This window comes from Colossoma macropomum, unplaced genomic scaffold, assembly GCF_904425465.1.
Source record: "Colossoma macropomum unplaced genomic scaffold, Colossoma_macropomum, whole genome shotgun sequence".
NCBI classification, from domain to species: domain Eukaryota; kingdom Metazoa; phylum Chordata; class Actinopteri; order Characiformes; family Serrasalmidae; genus Colossoma; species Colossoma macropomum.
Genome location: NW_023494803.1, coordinates 7,476,243 through 7,494,836, shown reverse-complemented (window position 1 = coordinate 7,494,836; position 18,594 = coordinate 7,476,243). Strand labels below are relative to the sequence as shown.

The window sequence follows — 18,594 nt, the reverse complement described above, 5'->3', positions numbered from 1 at the left end:
TACATTTTGTCTATTATCTTCACAGTTCAATAGAAAAGTTGTTTGATTTGCTTACCCGTCATGTCAGCCTGCAGTGACGAGTGATGCTTGAAGTACCTCAAATTGTAACCATTTAATTCAGGTTTAATTCAGGTGTATAACAAAGGCAATAATAAATGTATATATTTTCTTAAAAAACGTAAAAATATAATAAATTAACATAATAATGGTTTTACAGAACGATAAAAAATTATAATGATACATAATGATACAGTGCAAAATTGGTCTCCACAAAACTGAAATGACACACATAAAAATGACACTTGATTGTTCAAACTCTTCAATGAAGAGTCACTTCGAAAAAGTCACTTTGAAAAAACAAATCCTTGACACTTCGTTTCAAGAACTTCCCTTTTTGTCATATCCATGAGAATCTTTATAAGTAGCTAGATTATTTGGCAAGGTACGGACAGGTTTAGATAAAATAAGCAAGTCCAAAGCATTTTTTTTTCAAATGTCAACTAAAACTGCAGGAAACAACTGAAAAATTATCAAGTATTTTGCAAAATATAACATTGCATGATCATCTGTCCCATATAACGGTAAATAATTATAATTTAACCAACTGTATTACTGAAATAATCTATTTACATCATTTTTATATTACACAATTATACAAGTATTACTGTTATAGAGCTCTTTTAGACACAGTTTCAAAATGGAAATCCTTTTTTCTCCTTTGATTCAAACAGGTGAGTTTCAAAAAAAAAACTCAAGATGTGAACTTAAATTGGCACCAGTCGCTTGTTTGTCCACACATCCACCCGCACTGTTCACTTTGCGGCGGTCTCCTCATCGCTGTCCTCCACTTCCTGAATGATGAGGTCAGTTCCAGAGTCTTCGGCCAGATCGTCGTCGTCCATCGTCCAGGCCATGTCCCTGTTCTCGTCCAGGTCCTCTTCAACGCCCAGCAGAAGCCCTGGTTCCTCTCCGTTGGTGTCGGTGGTATCCGTCAGCAGGCCACTCTCCTGGATGCACGTCCTGCACAGCCGGTATCGGCGGGTCCCCTCACACACCACACGGCCGCTCTGCTCCGTCACTGGACGCTTACACTTCCGGCACACCAGCTTCCGTGCCTGGTGGATCTGCAGGGAGGAAGGCAGAGGGGGTTTACTGGCTATACAGATGTATGCAAAAGTTGGACAACCTGGTCGAAATGCCATGATTAGTTAACATATACTCTACAGGAAACAGGAGTTTAACATATCGAGAAGAAAATAAGACATAAAATATAAAAATGTGCCATAACTTTTGCAACTATTTTTTTTAACTATTTTGTGACTTGGATTAAAATTGCAATTAAATTGAGGTTCTGGCTTGTTTTCTTGTCTGAGAAGACCACCATATACACCTTGTATATGGCTTGAAGCTTGGACACTGAACATAGTATGCCACACTGCCAGTTAGCTGTGGGCGTCATATACACCTCACATGGCTGTTTGGTTGCTTCTGATTGGTCTAATTCAACTACACGTCGTTCAGAAGCTCAGTGTTATTAGGTTACATTTTCCCACTGAAGAATTAGGGGTGGACAATAATAAATAGTTGCCCCCCTCTTTGAAGGCATATGATGCCCTAAATGTAACTAAAGCCCAGCAGTGAGGAGCTGAACTTTACCCTCCTCTGCTGTCACTGCAGACTGGCAGGGTCACCTACAGAGCAGCACTAGTAGCTGTTAATGAAGTAATGCTGTTTTTTATTTGAGGGTCCCATTTCATAGGAGAGATTACAACCACGACCCCTTGTAACTCAGTTCCAAGGGGCGAGGTCACACTCAAAAACGAGGGGTAGGGGTAAAAATAAGAAATGGGATTGGGCCTTAGCTTTGTTTTGATACTATTATGGTGACCCATGTGTGATCATAGCTATGTTATAGGTTCCTAATTAAACTGAATTCCTAATTCTAGGCTTCATGTTGTTAGGAGTCCCATTTTCTATATCTTTTAATCACTTTTTGAACTGTAGTTTTGGAAACTCCTGTTTTTGTTTTTTTTTTACTTATTTTCCCTCGACTGTCTCCTTCCTTATGCAAATGGATTATCTTATATTTAATCTCCTCAGAAAGATCTGCTGAACAATGAACTGCAGACAGGGATATTAATAAATGAAGGGTGGTCTCCTCAGCACTGTATTTTAATTAACCTCTTCTTAAACAGGCTTATTGTGTAGTTATTAATCATTAATTAACACTTATTCTTGGGTATCTACACTGGAAATACTACATAAATTTTGTAGTTATGAGTGTTGAGAACTGAAGTGTTGGCCTCACATAGAGGTTACATAAAAGGAATTAAATCTGAGAGACAGACCATCTAACCATATGCAAACCCGCTTACTTGTGCAATTATCTAAACTGCTTTCTTGCACCTACCACCACTCTGTCTCCTCCCTGTTTTCTGTTTACTTGTCAGCCCTCAAGATGCCATTAGCCAAAACAATTCTGCATCCTCAGTCTCTTAAAACCTTGTCAAATCTGTTTTGTTTCAGGCGTGGCCTGCACTTGTGAATAATGCATTATATTGGGTTGGATTTTCAGAAGGAACCTCTGTAAGAAACAGTACACACTGTGCCGGTCGATGCCAGCAGCACTCCTCACCGTTTCAAAATGGCTGCGGAGGTGCTCGAGGCGGGTGAAGCGCTTGCTGCAGGCCTGGCACGGGTATGGCCTCTCGCCTGTGTGACATCGCAGGTGCCTCTTCAGATCTGCCTTCCTTTTCACTGTGTGGGTGCAAAACGGGCACTTAAAGCGCACTGAGGGGCTGGAGTCTGAGAGAGAGACAGAGATAGAGAGAGAAAGAGAGAGAGACATTAAGATGGGGGAGATAAAGTATGAGCAGAAGAACAGATAAAAGAGAAAAGAGTGGTCATGACAGTGCAAGAAAATGGAAGAATCAAGGATGACCGGTGTAAACTAGACTCAGATAGACTCAGTAATGGGAGTCGAAAACCAACATTTTCTAGCTTTTTATGGTTTGATATACAATGTAAACAAAATATATTATTGGCTCCCCCTTCCATACGGTCCATATATGGAAACTAAACAGGCCAGTTTGAATTTAGCATTGCTGTGATGTCACAACCATGAACATATTTACATGTGACCGCGCAATCAGTGCATTCATTTAACCTACCCATAGCCATTAATCTACCATACTACTGGTAACTCAGCTAATGTTAGTGATAACTGCCACAGTTTTAGCTATGTAATCAGCGTTTGCTAGAGCTTGTATAATTCATAGGCATAAAGAGAGGTTGGGAGATGGTCATTGTAAACACTATACAGTACAGTATACAGTAAAGCCAGAGAGCACCCATCATTTATTTAATTTCCAGTCAAACTGGAATATATCTAATAATTAGATGCAAGATAATCCACTTGGACAATGAAGGGGAAAGGGGAAAATCCAAGGAAAATAAGTAAAAACATGTCTTTCCAAATCTGGAATTCAAAAAACGATTAAAAGATACAGAGAAAATGAGACTCCTAACAACCACCTGGAAGACCTGATAGACACCCAAACTGCCCCCCATCAGATAAACAGCACTTAAAGCTTTCATCTTTGAGAGAGAGGAGAAAATCAAGCTGCTTCAGATCTGAAAACATCCACAGGTGTTTCTGTCCATCCTTCAACTGTGAGAAGACAACTCAGCGCTATGGGTCTGAAAGGATGTGTAGCTGTCAAGAAGCTCTCACTGAGAAAAGGAGACGGACACATCAAAAAAGAAGCTAAATGATGGACTGACCACCCCAAAGTCCAGACCTCAACATCACTGAATGTGTTTGGGATTACTTTGATTGTGAGAAGTTGAAAATGCAAAACCAACTTCTAAGACTGAACTTCGGAAGTCTGAAAAAAATATCCCTGCAGATTTGTTTGAAGAACTGAAAGCGAGTCCCCAGTAACACTAAATGCTGAAAGATTTCATATTATATTTATTATTTTGTTGAGGCCTCTGTGTAATTTTTTTCCCAATGCTGAAACATAAATAACTTACAATTTAAGGGTGTTCTGTCTGGAAATGAAATAAAAGGTGGTCTCTGACTGAAAAAAATAGAATATGGTCCTTCAATCTTACCTTTATTGAAAACTCCTACCACCCCTACGATAGTGGGCATGGTGGCGTAGAGTTCGTCCGCTTTCTGTGCAGAGTGCGCGGCTGCTGCTGCCCTCTGGAGGTCAATAGGTGAACTGTCGTCTGGAGCATAGCGATGAGTGGCTGTTCTCTTTCTGTTTCCCCTTCTCCTGGCCTCCGGGACCACTGCCGTGAACTGCACCGTCTGGTCCTCCTCCATTCCGGACTCCAGACCGGGCTGGGCCGAGGGGCTCTGAGGGAGGGCCGACGTCTGTGGGCTGGTCACCTCTCCAGGGTACTCATACTTGGTCTGGGTGTCCTCCTGGTGGTCCCACAGGATGTTCTGAGCGCCCGTGCTGACCTCACAGGCCACTGGCTCCTCAGAGCCCTGCTCGCCTCCGTCCTGCGGAGGGCTGCCATCAGACAGGCACAGGTAGCGGCTGTCGTCCTCCTTGGCGCTGATCTCTAGTGAGGACTTGATGAAGGACTTGCAGTAGGCGATGACGTCGTCCATCTGCAGGTAGCTGGCGGCCGACATCACCTCGATGACGTTGGTGCTGTTGAGCTCCAGCAGGCCCGAGTACACAAAGTCCAGGATGACGGTGAAGATGTCGGGGCTGAAGGCGTCGAAGGAGGCGCTGACCGGCTCCAGGCTGTCCTTGGCCCCCTGCGAGAGCAGCATGCGGAAGTAGCCACTGCTGCCGAACAGGACGTTGCGGTGCGCCCGGAAAAGGTGTCCCTCCACCAGCACGTTGCAGTCGCAGAAGAGCTCCTGGCGCCGCTGCTGGTCCAGCTGCTTCAGGAGGCAGCTCTGGTGATTGGCCGACATGTCTGCGCTCGTCCATCTGTGAACAGGCCTGAAATAAATAAACACGCACCGGGCTTTTAATGCACGTCAGCAAAAATGATGCAATATTTGCATACCATGTGACTTCATTAGACAAATCATTTCTGCCCAGTAAAGTAAATAATGCAAACGCTAAGACCAACAAAACAGACAGTGATATTAGTCAAAACCAGCAGCCTGCGAATCTGTGCTAGAGAGAGAGAGCACAGGACTCCAGGGAGATCTCCAGATATCTCTCTCTTTCGCAAGAGCATCTCTGATCCAGCCTAAGCCAGAATACTAAATCCTGCAAAGATGCACCTACACTGCTGCTTAATCACTGATATCAAAATTGACCCTTTTTCCATTGTTAGTTTTGGTCTCTGGTCATATTGAAGGGGCACTCCAGACTAAAACTAGCATTTAATATGTCATCTAGTATTCTGCATCCCTCGACCTCATCGCTTTGACAGAATTCACATTTTCATGTTTTTTGTCATTCTGTCACCATCACTACACTACAATACCCAGCATGCATTACGCTAATACATCATGCAATTATTGGGAACTCCTACTGCACTCAACAAATCCTGACTGCTAGCCACTAATCTACAGCCAAGAAATACATCTGTGGTGGTACAGCACTAACCTCAATCGGCCGTTGATCAGTATCCACCCCAAAGCACTTGAAGTCTTTTAGAATTTACTTCCACCTTCAAGATACATCATCATAAGGAGCCTTTAAACTGGAAAACCTCATTCTAGAGATCACTACAGCACTGCTGTAAGAGGCAAATAGGCATGTTTACGATAGATATATTAATGGGAACATTTCTCAGTGTGGTCACAGTGCCCCTTTAAGCACAGTTCATCATTCTACACCACTTAAAAGACATAATTCTAGCAATCTTATAATCCTTAATTGAAGTGTGGTGACTTTTGCCCACTTCCAAAATGTCTTCTGAGGTTTGATGATTTCATCGTGCACCAGAAAGGTTGGAAAAAATAAAATTAACCAATAATATCATGTTTACCAATCCCTTCCCACCTTCCCAAGGGAGAGAATACGTCACAATATGGATGGGAAACAGGTTAACGTTGACTTAAAAAAAAGAAGTTGACAGCTAGTGACCACTGAAAGGTGTCCCAGTCAGTTAAGGGATGCAGGCCCAGTAAGGGAGTAGACTTGCTGTTTGATTGCTCTTCTGCAATTTCTTTGATGTGTATACTGGTGTGTTGTTGGGGGGGGGTGTGGGGGGGTGTGGAGTGGAAGGGATTCGGGGGGAGTGGCCAGAACCGGGGCTTGGCAAAGGGGGTCATGCAATATAATGTCAAAAAAGGATCGCAGTAAGAAAAAGGTTAAGCAACATACTAGGCCATACCTAATAAAGTAAAATAATCCTAAAATTAAGAGTATTTGTTCATTTGCTATGAGTACTCTGCATAGCCCAGTTATGATTCCACCTATATAAATTCTTCATGCATGCAAGTGTACTTCACTGCATTATATTATATATTTGCATTATACACTGACGATGTGCTCCAAAATTTAGGCCATAATTTAACCGAGTAGCCCATTTCTGGGTCATCCCCTACTCTCCCCAAACCCTTTGTTTCCCTTAGAAAGGAAAAAAGACACCCTGTGCTCTGAATGGCTGAAACGCCTGTCAATCAAGCGCTGGCTCTGGAAAAGAAACGGAGACACACCCCGTGTTGTTTATTTCCCACCCGTATTCCGGAAAGCCCCACCCTCCTACGCTGAGATTGGCTCTACGTCAGGAGGAGGGACTCTATTGGCCAATCATGACGCATGAGTGTGGGACTGCCAGCCAATCCTAGCGCGGCGTGTCGGAATACGGGTGGGGAAAATAAAACGCCCACATCCCCGGTTTCTCCCAACGGGTAACAAGAATTGGGGTGGGGGGTAAAAAGGGGGGTAGGAAGCGTCAAACGGGCAGCAAAAGGCGAGCATTTTATTTCTATATAAGTGTTATCTAGCACAGGCTTTTTCATAAGGAAGCAGGCAAAACAGCATATCTTAGGCTCCGTTTTTTCAGTTAAAGGTGTGAGTTAATGGTATTATTTTTTGTTTTTGTCATTATTTACAATATTTCTGAGGTAAAAATGAGGTTAATATAGCGAAGAAATGAGCACATAAACGCCCGTCCGTCCGGTAGACCAGGCTACACCCGTCTGTGGACGTCGTGCCTTTTTCCTCCAACAGTTAAAAACGAAGCGGTTAAAGAAGAAAAAGAGATAATGATGTGGAAACGGTAGCCCTGAAAGCCCCATGCGAGGCTTAAGTTGGCTTCATATTCACCAGCTTCTCTCTCGAATTTTCCCGTTCCACCTTAAATGGTGCAACGCCAGAATGTAACTGCTGCACTATTTAAGGTGGAACGGAAAATTCGACCGAGAAGCTGGCGAATGAGAAGCTGACTTGAGCCCCTCGACCTCTCCCCCCTTTTCTGTTCTAGAGGGGAAGAAAATGCAACGTCCTCGCCTCTCAGGCTGACATTTCGACTTTTAGCGCAGAAATAAAGGAAATAAAGACTTCGAGGTTTGGAGGAGGGCGGTTAAAAGCGGAGCACCACGCCCGGGGCGGTTCAGGTTGCGGGGCTCGCTCCCAGAGCCCGCGGTTAGCCCCCCGTGTTCAGCGGGAGCGCCTGCACTGCGCAGCGGCGCGGCGGTGCTCTCTCCCCGGGCGCGGAGCTCCGCATAGCCCGTTGACTCCCTTTCCCTGACCTCCGCCCGCCACCCACCTCCCTCTCGCCCTCCCTCTCTCCCTCCCTCCATCCCTCCGCGCCCCACTGGCTCTCCCCCCGTTTCTGCGGGTTTTGTTCCGTCCTCCGACCCTCTGCTCATACAAAACAACATACTCACTGACGACCCGGCTCGCTCGGTGTCCGATACGGTCTACACGTCCCACTTTCGCAAACCATCTCCATGTCTTTCGGCTACTTTGGTCGTGGTGGAGGTTTTTTCCCACCCCTCTAGCTTTAACTGATCACTTCCTGCTTAGCCCGAAAGACCGAAACCCGCTTGTGTGTGAGGGGAAAAACACACACACACACACTCACACACACACACACACACAAACACACACACACAAGCCCCACACGGCTCCTGCTGACGTGGGTGTTCAGAGAGCCCGCCAGGGCTGTGGAGCCACTTAAAGGGGAACTCCACCGATTTTTCAAAATTGCTGTAAAATTAAATGGTTATGCTCTAAGCAGAGTCACCCGGAGAGGTTTGGTGTAAAATGCTCCGTTTCAGAGAAACTTGCAGAGTCAGAATTGTTCACAGTGGTGGTGATAGGAACCAGACGTCCACCCGTAAATGTCCCTTACAGAAACATATTAAACGAAGTGGTTAGATATACGCTGCCTAATGTCTGAGAAGTTTTTGGTCTAAGACGTATTTTAATCCATTATTCATGGTGGAGAGATAAATGAAGGCAAAAATAGTCCACAAAGAAAAATATTTTTTTCAGGTTATCACTATTTTACCATCATCAACATCACATATAAAAACTCAGAATATACATGTAGGCTCACTGGTGGTTTTGGATAGTAAATAAAATGGCTATATTTGTGTTGTGGACGTCAGGACCCCTGGTTCCCATCACCACCACTTTAAAGAAATCTGAGTCTGTAAGTTTCTCTGCAGATGAACCATTTCACACCAAACCACTCTGAATGAGTTCCCCTTTAAAACCCAAGCGTCCCACCACAGCCTCCACACAGGCCTGCTTTCTGCTCGCACGAGCCACAGTTTCTCCAGAACGAGGCCGTAACTGATGTTTGCACACAAAAAAACAGTGACACGGAGTCTCCCGCGCGGGGAAAGTCATCAGCTCCGAACACTGCAGAGTCGATTCGAACCGAATCGAATCGTTCTAAACATTCACACGCGTTTATAATATGTAAATAAATTACATTTGTTATTACGTTTGCCACAGAGGTTATTATTAAATAACTGATGACCAAAATACTGACCAGCCCTCAACATTCATCAGTGGCACATGTTACAGTCAATTTGAGTCAAGTCGAATCGAATCTAATGTTACCCCTGAACACTCACCTGTGCTTACAATGATGTAAACGATTTAGTGGCGCTGAATCGCCCTTACTGATGCTCCTAAATCCAACACACTGCACTTATAAACAGTAACAGGCAGAAAATCTTCCGAAATCAGAAGTTAAAAATCCATTACATTGATTTAAAGTTGTTTGAGGTACTGGAGGGTGGAAAGCAATATAATCATGCCTTTTATTTCAAGGCGGACTGTATTAAATTCTGGCACAAATTCGGCATCTCTTTCAATGCTTTAATGTATCTCAATGTATTGTTTTTAGTAAAGAGAGTGATAACAGTGCCTCTGGGACAACAAGCTTGCCCCCCCCTCCCCCTTCCCCTCCCCCACCCCCACCCCCACCCTCTCCCCCTCCCCCACCCTCTCCCCCAAATGAGCAGTGAGTCGCGAACGCGCAGTGACAAAGCGGCACACAAACCTAAGGACACATTTTCCAGTCGGACCCTTTTAGGTGACGGCCCGTGTTTCCTTTGTGGAGTAGAAAGCGCCAAAGAGACCAAACAAAAAGAGGGAAAGGTGAGTAAAATGTTTGGTCAAATCTGTCTAAGTGTGCTACGTTAGTTGTATATACTAACAGTCATGCAGGCCAGCGATATTGAGAACGTGTTGCATTACGAAATACGTTATATATCTAGGTACATGTATAGTGTTAGCCAGTTAGCTAACGCAGAAATCCCATTGTAGTGGTGCCATGATGTTTGTTTTCTGCTCTATAGTTGTTTCCAAAATGAAGAGGAGAAGTGTTATATATTTGCTCTTTATCCAAACAGTCGTGCAGGAAGTCAGGCAAAACCGGATCTTTCAGGTTGGGTTTTCTTAAACGCGAGCGAGTCCAAAATGAATGGGTTAATAAGGAGCATTTGATCAAAATCATAGTTTATAAATACTTAAACAATTTTAATGTAAAATAATCATTTCATGAACACAGAGCAGCATAAAACATTTTAACAGCGCTGTTATATTTGTAAGAGCTTTTAAACTCGAGTTATAGGAGTTTAAAACGGCGCCTCATGTACGTTCATGACGTCAGTGAGCGCGAACAGCCAATGAGCTGCTCCGCTCGCCAATCAATCATCACGCTCTAGCAGTAAAGCCCGCCTTCTGCTGCTCTAAACCCGTTTGCTGTAGAAAAAAGTAAATATATCGGTAAGATTTCTTTGTTTTTTAGTGAAATACATCCTTCTACTTTCTAAAATTAAAGAAACGTTCTGGGTAAGTGATTAGAAACTGTTTGAACTTTTCGTTTTTAGCCGTTGAGCTCCATTCACTCCCATTCATTGAGGACTCGCTCGCGGGCGCCCTCTGCTGTTTAACAGTCCTGTTTTTGATATAACGGGGGGGGGCAGGCTCCTCATAAACCGGCTCTGGTTATACATACCTAGATGCCCCCTTGCCTGTTGTTCTCTATGTGAGGCGATACGTCTGCGCGTCCGCCATGTTGGAGCGGTCAAGATCCGCTTGTGAATAAATGCACTTGTATTGAGAAATGACGAGTTCTTATGATTAAAGCGGCCACAACTTCCTTATTACTCAACCGATTTTCACCAAATTTGTTTTGTTATAATCCCCAGGCATAGATTAATTTAGGTTGCTCGGACTGCTCTCGGTAGCTTTTATTTCTTTTAACGACTGATCGTGCTAATTAGCTGTCCGCACCGAGTTTAGCTCGAGCTCCGGTAGAAACATCAGCAAACCCATCAATATGTGAATCACTTCTAATCTTAATACACATATAAACAAAATAACCCTCCCAAAACACAGTAAGAAGGACGAAGCTGTATGTCTTCTTATTCGCCAGCTTCTTCCGAGTTTTCCCGTTTCACCTTAACTTTCTGGTGCCTGAAGCTGCACCATTTAAGGTGGAACGGGAAAATTCGAACAAGAAGCTGCTAACGTTAATCTATTATGGATATCTACAAGGATTAAGGAATGCTATACTTTACCTACAAAGCAATACCATGACTGTAAATAAATAACTACTACATGAAGTTAAGATCCCCTGAATTGACTATTCAGTGAAATAAGCTTAATATAAAACCAGAGGAAAAACAATCACATCAACAGGTTCTCTGTGCATCACCAACCGCACGGCCATATCTACACAAAAACATCACACAAACAATGCGCATCACACAAACCTGAGCGTGGATCGCTGCGTTCCCTCCGTTATATAATCCCATCCCGCTTTCTGAGAGCAATATTCTTGAAATAGTATAATATTGGACAGTGCCTTTCTCAAACTGCCGCTCTGTAATGGTACAGAGTGCAGTCCAGCAGCGATGTTGACCGCCCTAAAATGATGGCACGGTTGACGTGCCCAACTGGACCCAGCGCGGCATCTAGGTATGCATATCTATGGTTCAAACAGTGAAGACACAGTAGAGCAGGTAGAGACAGAAGGACATTTTAGAAGTGAGGCCTGAGGGCGAGGTGGAAGCTGAGTGTGAGACAGGAAAAAATACATTTGCATTCATAGCTGTAACCATGATGTTAAAGAGCTCCCTGTTAGTCAGTTTATATGGTGTCTATAAACATTTGTAGGTTTGTGATTGCTTGAAAGTAACCTAAACATCCACATAATATTTATGTGTTCAAGGACTCTAATGGTAGACAGGAGAAGTAGTTCCAAGGTGGCCTGGTACAATATCCACCCCTGACTTGAATGTTAAAAGAATGACTCAGTGTACGGCTTTGCATGCAGACATTTTAGTCCTCCCAAAAGCTCACAGAACATAGTGAAAATGTAACTGAAAACTGCATCAATAAAACATTGAATGATATGGAGAGACTGGTGCTCACCCATCTGGAGAACATCACAGATCATCTGCCAGACACCCTGCAGTTTGCATACCAGGCAAACAGGTCGGTGGACGATGCAGTGAACATGGGACTCTTGCTTGAACACCCTGGAACGTATGCAAGAATTCTGTTCTTGGACTTCAGCTCAGGCTTTAATACGATCATCCCAGGACAGCTACACAACAAACTGCTCCAACTCAGCGTGCCAACCCCCACCTGCCAGTGGACCACCAACTTCCTCACTGAGAGCAGCAGGTGAGGTTGGGAAAGTTCACCTCAAACACCCAGATCATCAGTACAGGCGCTCCACAGGGTTTTGTACTCTCACCATTGCTCATCCCTCTATACACCAATGACTGTAGCTCCACGGACCCCTCAGTCAAAACCTCGGAGTATGCAGATGACACTACAGTCATTGGTCTCATCCGAGACAGTGACGAGTCTGCTTACAGACGAGTGGTTGATCAGGTGGTCCTTTGGAGCAGCCACAACAACCTGGTGCTGAATACAACAAAACAGTGGAGATGACAGTGGAGGAGCCCTCCAACCCTGCCCGCACTCACCATCTGGAACAGAACTGTGGTGGCAGTAGAGTCCTGCAAGTTCCTGGGCACAACAATCACCAGGGACCTGAAGTGGGACAGCTCCATCATCAAGAGAGCCCAGCAGAGGATGTACTTCTTGCGTCAGCTGAGGAAGTTCAACCTGCCCCAGGAGCTGATGGTGATGACAGACTCTGTGATGGCTGTGTAGAACCGCACCACGTCCATCACAGTGTGGGGCAGCTCAGCCACCAAGCATGACCTCCACAGACCGCAACGCATCATCAGGTCTGCAGAGACGACAATTGGGGTTAAGTTACCCACGTTGCTGGAACCGCATGCCTCCAGATCCAGGAAGCATGCAGAGAAGATCTCCACTGACTTGTCCCACAAGTTGGGCCCTAATGTTCTCTGTGGGCCCCCCCGTGGGCCCCCCGCGAACGCACCGGGCCGAAGAGGTCGGGATAAGTTTATTTTGCCTTAAGGCGGAAAAAACACTGCGGGCCGCTCCGGGCTCAGCGGTGGTGGGCCCCACAGGCTCTGCGCTGCGCCGTTGCCCTCTTAAGGGGGCGGTCCTCGCCAGCAGCTGAGCCAATGGGATCGAGAGAAGGCGTGGCTTCGGGGTTTGCCGGCAAACTTGAACCGAGGTGCGGAGCATCGCGGTTCACCTGTGCTCCCCCCCACCGCGAAGAGAAGACAGAGCGCCCAGCTGAGAAAGACGGTGAAGGAATCGCTCTCGCTTCAAGGTGCGTGATGTGCTTCTTTGTTCGTTTGCTTTTCTGTTTTTTCCCTGTTTTCATTCATTTCTTTATTTATTTTTTCTTTTTTTTTGTTTCAGCATGAAACAGCTACCGGGTAATGTGAAGGAAAAGCTCCAGAGGCTCCATGCCTTAAGCACTTTGAAGGCCAGAAAGTATGTCATTCATTTGCCTGTTTTTAACTCATTTTGTCTGAAATGATCCGTTATTACTATGCCATTTATATTCCTATATCTCTTTTTCGAGCGTACAGTATTTTTTTTTGTGTTTTTAGTCATTTCAGTGATTGCTTCCTAGAGGTGATCATTTCTCACGTTTTTGTTTGTTTTTGTGCTTTTCTTTTACTACAGTTACATTTGCTGGCTAAAGCAGGTTCGCTGTAGACCTGGCGGTTTTATGGAAGCAATGAAGGCAGAAGTCGAGAGACTGGACAGGGAGAAGAAGAGACACAACAAGTTTTGCTCTCCACACTGGCCACCAGTCATCTCAGTGACTGAGAGAGAGAGGAGAAAGAGGTTCAGGAGAGAGCTTGAGAGGGCCAGTGCTGCCCAGGCTACTTCCCCAGAACTCCAGTCCAGGGCCAAACAGAGCAGGCCCCACTCTGCAACCGCGCACTCCTCGCTCCTGCCAGGCCCTTCCAAGTGGCCGCCTGTGCTTCAGAATCTGTCTGAACCAGGTATTGTATTTTGACAGGCCTTTTTATTACCAGTCTTAATTCATTCTGTTTTTACAGCATTGCTTTGGGCTATTTTGTGACATTCTTTTTGCGTTTGGTCAGGTCTCCCTCCATCAGCCTCCCTGGCAGTGTTGCCGACGCCACCATCGGTCGCTCAAGCGGCCATGGAAAGGGTCCCTAGGGCTACTGCATGGTGAAGGAAGAAGAGAATGGAGGAGGACAAGAAGGTGCAGGAGGAAGGTGGCACAGTCCCTCGCCGGCGGCACCCCACGGTCCCCCTCTGCAAGCTCTGTGGCCAGCCAAAGAGGCTTGAGTTTGGCCACAGCTGTTACAGGGGTAAAAGCTTTTGTTCCAAAGCTGCAGGCCGTAGTGTCTCAGACTGGCTGGCCGAACAGAAGAGAGCGGCTGGACAGGACCAGCTGAGGAGCATCCCGAAAACAACCGCGTGGAGGATGAAGAAAAGGCTGGAGAAAGAAAAGGCAGAGGAGAAGCAGGGCATTCCTGTGAAGTACAGGAAAAGGCCCCCCTTTGCTACATGCCACCTCTGTGGCTAGCCACGCCAAAATGCTTAGGGTCACAGCTGTTACAAGGGGGTCCCTTTCTGCTCAACCCACGAGGGAAAGACTGTTGAACTGTGGCTTGCAGAGCAACGTGCTGCAGACCAGGCAAAAGCAGCCACAAAGGAGAGTGGAAAGAAGGCTTAAAGAAAAGCTTGACCAGTATAACCTCAGTAGCCTCAAAACTTGTAAATATTTCTTATCCGAAAATTCACCATACCCTGTGTTTTATTCTTATAACCTAAGCTGTTCTTTTATATATATATATATAACACACACACACACACATTATATATATATATATATATATATATATATATATATATATATATATATATATATATATATAATGTGTGTGTGTGTGTGTGTGTGTGTATCTATATATATATATATATATATATATATATATATATATAATCTGTGCTTACATTTTTTTTAATTTAATTATTTTAGAGAAATACAAAACATCTTTAAATAACACAAAATTATTTATTTGCAGGGTAATGCTAAGTTCTCATTTATTTACAAAGTATCACTGCTTATTACATGAGTAGATAATAAAAGCTTAATGGATAATAATAAGAATATTAGTTATATAATTTAAAATAGTATAGATACACACAATTACTTATAAGCACTGCCAATTTAAACTGTTGAATTGTAATAATACAACTGATAAAACAACAACAATAGAAATTTGAATAAAGTTTTGTAATTGTACATAAATATCAACAATTAAAAACATAATGATTATAAAATCAAAGAAAACTCTGACAGTTTGCCAGAAGGAAAGGATCCGGAGGATCCATGCATCACCCAGATTGAAAGACAGAAGGTATTATAATTATTATTATTATTTCATTATTTCATAATGACTGTATTTTCAGCCTGTTAATGATCCTTTCAACCGTAATTCATATAATATTAAAATGTGTAGTTTGTTTGTATTATATTGTTATTATATGAAATAAAACTGAAAATCATTCTTTTTGCTTTTTTTAAACATTTCATTTCAGTCATGCATGTTTCTGTGTGTATTTTTTAAATTTATTTACATTTTTTTTGTGTCACACAGTTACATTGGGTGGCTGAGGCAGGTCCACTGCAGACCGGATGGACATTTGCACGCAATGAAAGCGGAGGTGTTGAGGCTCGATGGGGAGAAAAAAAAGCAGCAAAATTCTGCCCTCCACGCTGGCCACCCGTCATCTCCATAATGGAGAGGGAAAGAAGAAAAAAGGCCAGGAGAGAGCTTGAGTGGATCCCCACTGTTGAGGCTTCTGCTCAAAAACGTCAGAAGAGTAGCAGGAGTAGCAGGAGGAGCAGGCCCCACACCCCTTCAGGTGGCAGGCAGACAGAGGGTGAGGACAGCAGAGCGTCTCCATTCTGCCCTCCCCACTGGCCGCCCGTCATCTCTGCAGCAGAGAGGGCAAACAGAATGTGGCTTCTGAGAGAGCTTGAGAGGGCCCAGTCTGCTCAGGCCAAGAAAAGGAGGAGGAAGGGATCTAAACCAGGTAATGCATTTTAGCAGAGCCTTTTTTTGAATTACTGTCACTTTGTTCCCCTTTGCATGTTGTTATCGCTTATGAGATCTTTTGTGAGATTAAATTTTATGCTGTGCTTTGGTTTACCTCAGTTCCTGTGACCAGATGTACAGTGTACAGGAGAAAAAAGACTGTGGAGGAAGACAACAGGATCCTGGAGGAAGCTGGAACGGTCCATCACCAGCAGGCCCCAGCTGGACTCCCCTGCAACCTGTGTGGACAGCCAAAGAGGCTGGAGTTTGGCCATGCCACCTATAAGGGCACAAGTTTCTGCTCTAACACCTCTGGCCAGAGCGCCCATGACTGGCTGACAGAGCAGAGGAGGAAGGCTGGAGAGAATAAGGGAAGAGGCATCCCAAAAAGCACAGCCTGGAACATGAAGAGGAGAAGGCAAAAGGAACAGGAGGCTGAGGAGCTGGGAATTAGCTTGAAAGAAAGAAAGAGGCCTGGCTACCAAATATGCCAGCTGTGTGGCCATCAATAATCAAAAACATACTAATTATAAACTTAATGTCCCTGTTCAGCCCGCCACTCCTCCACAGTCTTCCCCTCTGCTGTAGAGCAGAAAAATCTGTTTCCCATCCTGCTATGCCCAAACTGCCTTGTCCTCGGCTGCCCACACTGGGAACAGATGTAGTGCGTGTGGGTGACGCGAGGTGGTATATGGAGACCCTGCTGCCTCGCCAAGGCCTCGGCTGCCTTTCTCCTCCTCCACTGAGTGGTCCTGCTCCACACTTTCCCTTCAGGATCATGGACTGGCTGAAGGTGTGGCAGTTGGATGGGCGGAAATGGTGGCGGTGGCACAGTCTGCTGGGGCAGAGGTGTAGGGTGGAGTGGTAGAGGTGGTGTGGGTTGCGGTGCTGGTGCAGGCTGGAACAGTAGCAGAGGTGGTGTGGGCTGCGGTGCTGGTGCAGGCTGGAACAGTAGCAGAGGTGGTGTGGGCTCCAGTGCTGGCGCGGGGTAGGGCAGAGGTGCGGGCTGCGGTGCTGGCGCAGGGTAGGGCAGAGGTGCGGGCTGCGGTGCTGGGGCAGGGTAGGGCAGAGGTGCGGGCTGCGGTGCTGGGGCAGGGTAGGGCAGAGGTGCGGGCTGCGGTGCTGGGGCAGGGCAGGGTAGGGCAGAGGTGCGGGCTGCGGTGCTGGCGTAGGACGGGGCAGAGGTGCGGGCTACGGTGCTGGCACCAGATATTGCAAATATTCAGGAACTGGATGCTGTCCTCGCCGCACAGCTTGCCCAGACAGGTCCGGAGGACAGGCGAACACAAAAGACCTCGGGTGCTCAGGCTCCGGAACATTCTGCCTGGGCTCGGTCAACGGGACGGCTGCTGTCATGCTTGGGTTGGGGACTGGAATCTCCATAGACAGCACAGCCAGTTCCTGCTTCTTCTGCAAATCATTATACCTATCAACACAAAAAAAAAAACAAAAAGAAAACAAATAAATACAACAAATTTAGAATTCACATAAAAGAACTGTCTAACGCACAGCATCAGCAGTGTTAGATCAAGACCCTTACCACACAGATAGTGTGCGCTGAATGATCTCGAAGAGCTGAAGCGCTGTCGCCTGCATGAGCCCAGGACTGTTCAGGACCAGCCTCCTGATCCTGCCGTAGTCCCGCAGGACGACACCCCAGCGGTTTAACCTGAAGCTGGCGATCTTTTGGCCACGAGGGTGCATATCACACAACTGCAGGCAAATGGCCTCCACGAGGCGGCTTGCGTGGGGCCACTGTGCAGGCCCTGTGCCTTGGCCCAGCAAACAGCTGTTCAGGAAAAAACACAAAAAGCCAAACAACTTAAGATGAGTTATAATTCACATTCACACCAGCATGAAAAGCATTATATAAACTATTAAATAAATAAATTACTATTACTATTGTTGTTATTATTACTATTAAAGGGAATTCTCTGTAAAAATCCTCATCAGCATGTATGGTGCCCTTACCGCTTCAAGCTCTCCGTCCCACTGCTGACGGTGGTCTTTGAGTGGCTGGCCTTGAACCGTCCCTCGAGGAGCCGCGCCCTGTGTCTCGGCAAGTAAGAGACACGTCGCTTGTCAGCCTCTGGCAGGGAGTTCCAGAGAGCGACGATGTCAGCAACATGCCTTTTGGAGAAACAGGGTTCGTCACGCAGCCCCACCAGGTACATGGCCAGCCTGACCACGCGGTCGTAGCCAGGTGCTCCATCAAGCCCTGTGAATTCCTAGCAAGATAAAGGAAAAACAACAACAAGGAGATGAATTTTATTCAAATTTATGCTGTGCTGTTCTTGTAAATTTTTTTTATTTAAATCTTAAGTTCTTACGTTAACATCACCACCACCACCATCATCATCGTCCCCGCCTGACGTCGCTGTAGAGGGAAGGAGCGGGTCAGATGGGGCGTCTTCAGACAGAGGAGGTGCCCCTGCCTCTGCCGCAGCACGGATGGACAGCAGGCTGCGGTGGGGATCAACCGAAAGCGGGACGATAGTGGGGTCACTTTCCTCCGTACCCAAATGAACAGCCTCAGCAAACCCTTCATCCTCCCAGTCCGACTCGTCATCTGGGGTGCCATCTGGAGTATCCGGATCACGACCAATGTCCTCTCTCAACTCCTTGCACTGATGGGAGTAGAGGTACTCGACACCGATCAGCTCTCCTGAAACACATCAATAATTACAATTTAACTTAACAAACTCATCAAT

The 18,594-nt window shown here is 45.6% G+C and overlaps 2 protein-coding genes across 3 annotated transcripts; one reads left to right on the top strand and one right to left on the bottom strand.

Annotated features, from left to right (window-relative positions):
* Positions 1 to 216: 216 nt before the first annotated feature.
* Positions 217 to 8,392, bottom strand: zbtb8a (zinc finger and BTB domain containing 8A). 2 transcript variants are annotated; one of them, XM_036593410.1, is made up of 5 exons: positions 7,823 to 7,894; positions 5,589 to 5,721; positions 4,117 to 4,970; positions 2,636 to 2,805; positions 217 to 1,124 (listed from the first exon to the last, which is right to left on the bottom strand). In XM_036593410.1, exons 3-5 carry the CDS (start codon positions 4,940 to 4,942, stop codon positions 813 to 815), a joined length of 1,308 nt encoding a protein of 435 aa, XP_036449303.1. In that variant the 5' UTR covers positions 4,943 to 4,970; positions 5,589 to 5,721; positions 7,823 to 7,894; the 3' UTR covers positions 217 to 812. The 2 variants fall into 2 exon arrangements, with proteins under 2 accessions (XP_036449303.1, XP_036449302.1); XM_036593409.1 differs by lacking the exon at positions 5,589 to 5,721 and having other exon boundaries at positions 7,823 to 8,392.
* A 1,076-nt stretch (positions 8,393 to 9,468) lies between these two features.
* LOC118823343 lies at positions 9,469 to 16,443 on the top strand. The gene is made up of 3 exons (XM_036592876.1): positions 9,469 to 9,551; positions 15,443 to 15,881; positions 16,004 to 16,443. The coding sequence occupies exons 2-3, from the start codon at positions 15,584 to 15,586 to the stop codon at positions 16,393 to 16,395; spliced, it is 690 nt and encodes a 229-aa protein (XP_036448769.1). The 5' UTR covers positions 9,469 to 9,551; positions 15,443 to 15,583; the 3' UTR covers positions 16,396 to 16,443.
* Positions 16,444 to 18,594: the final 2,151 nt, after the last annotated feature.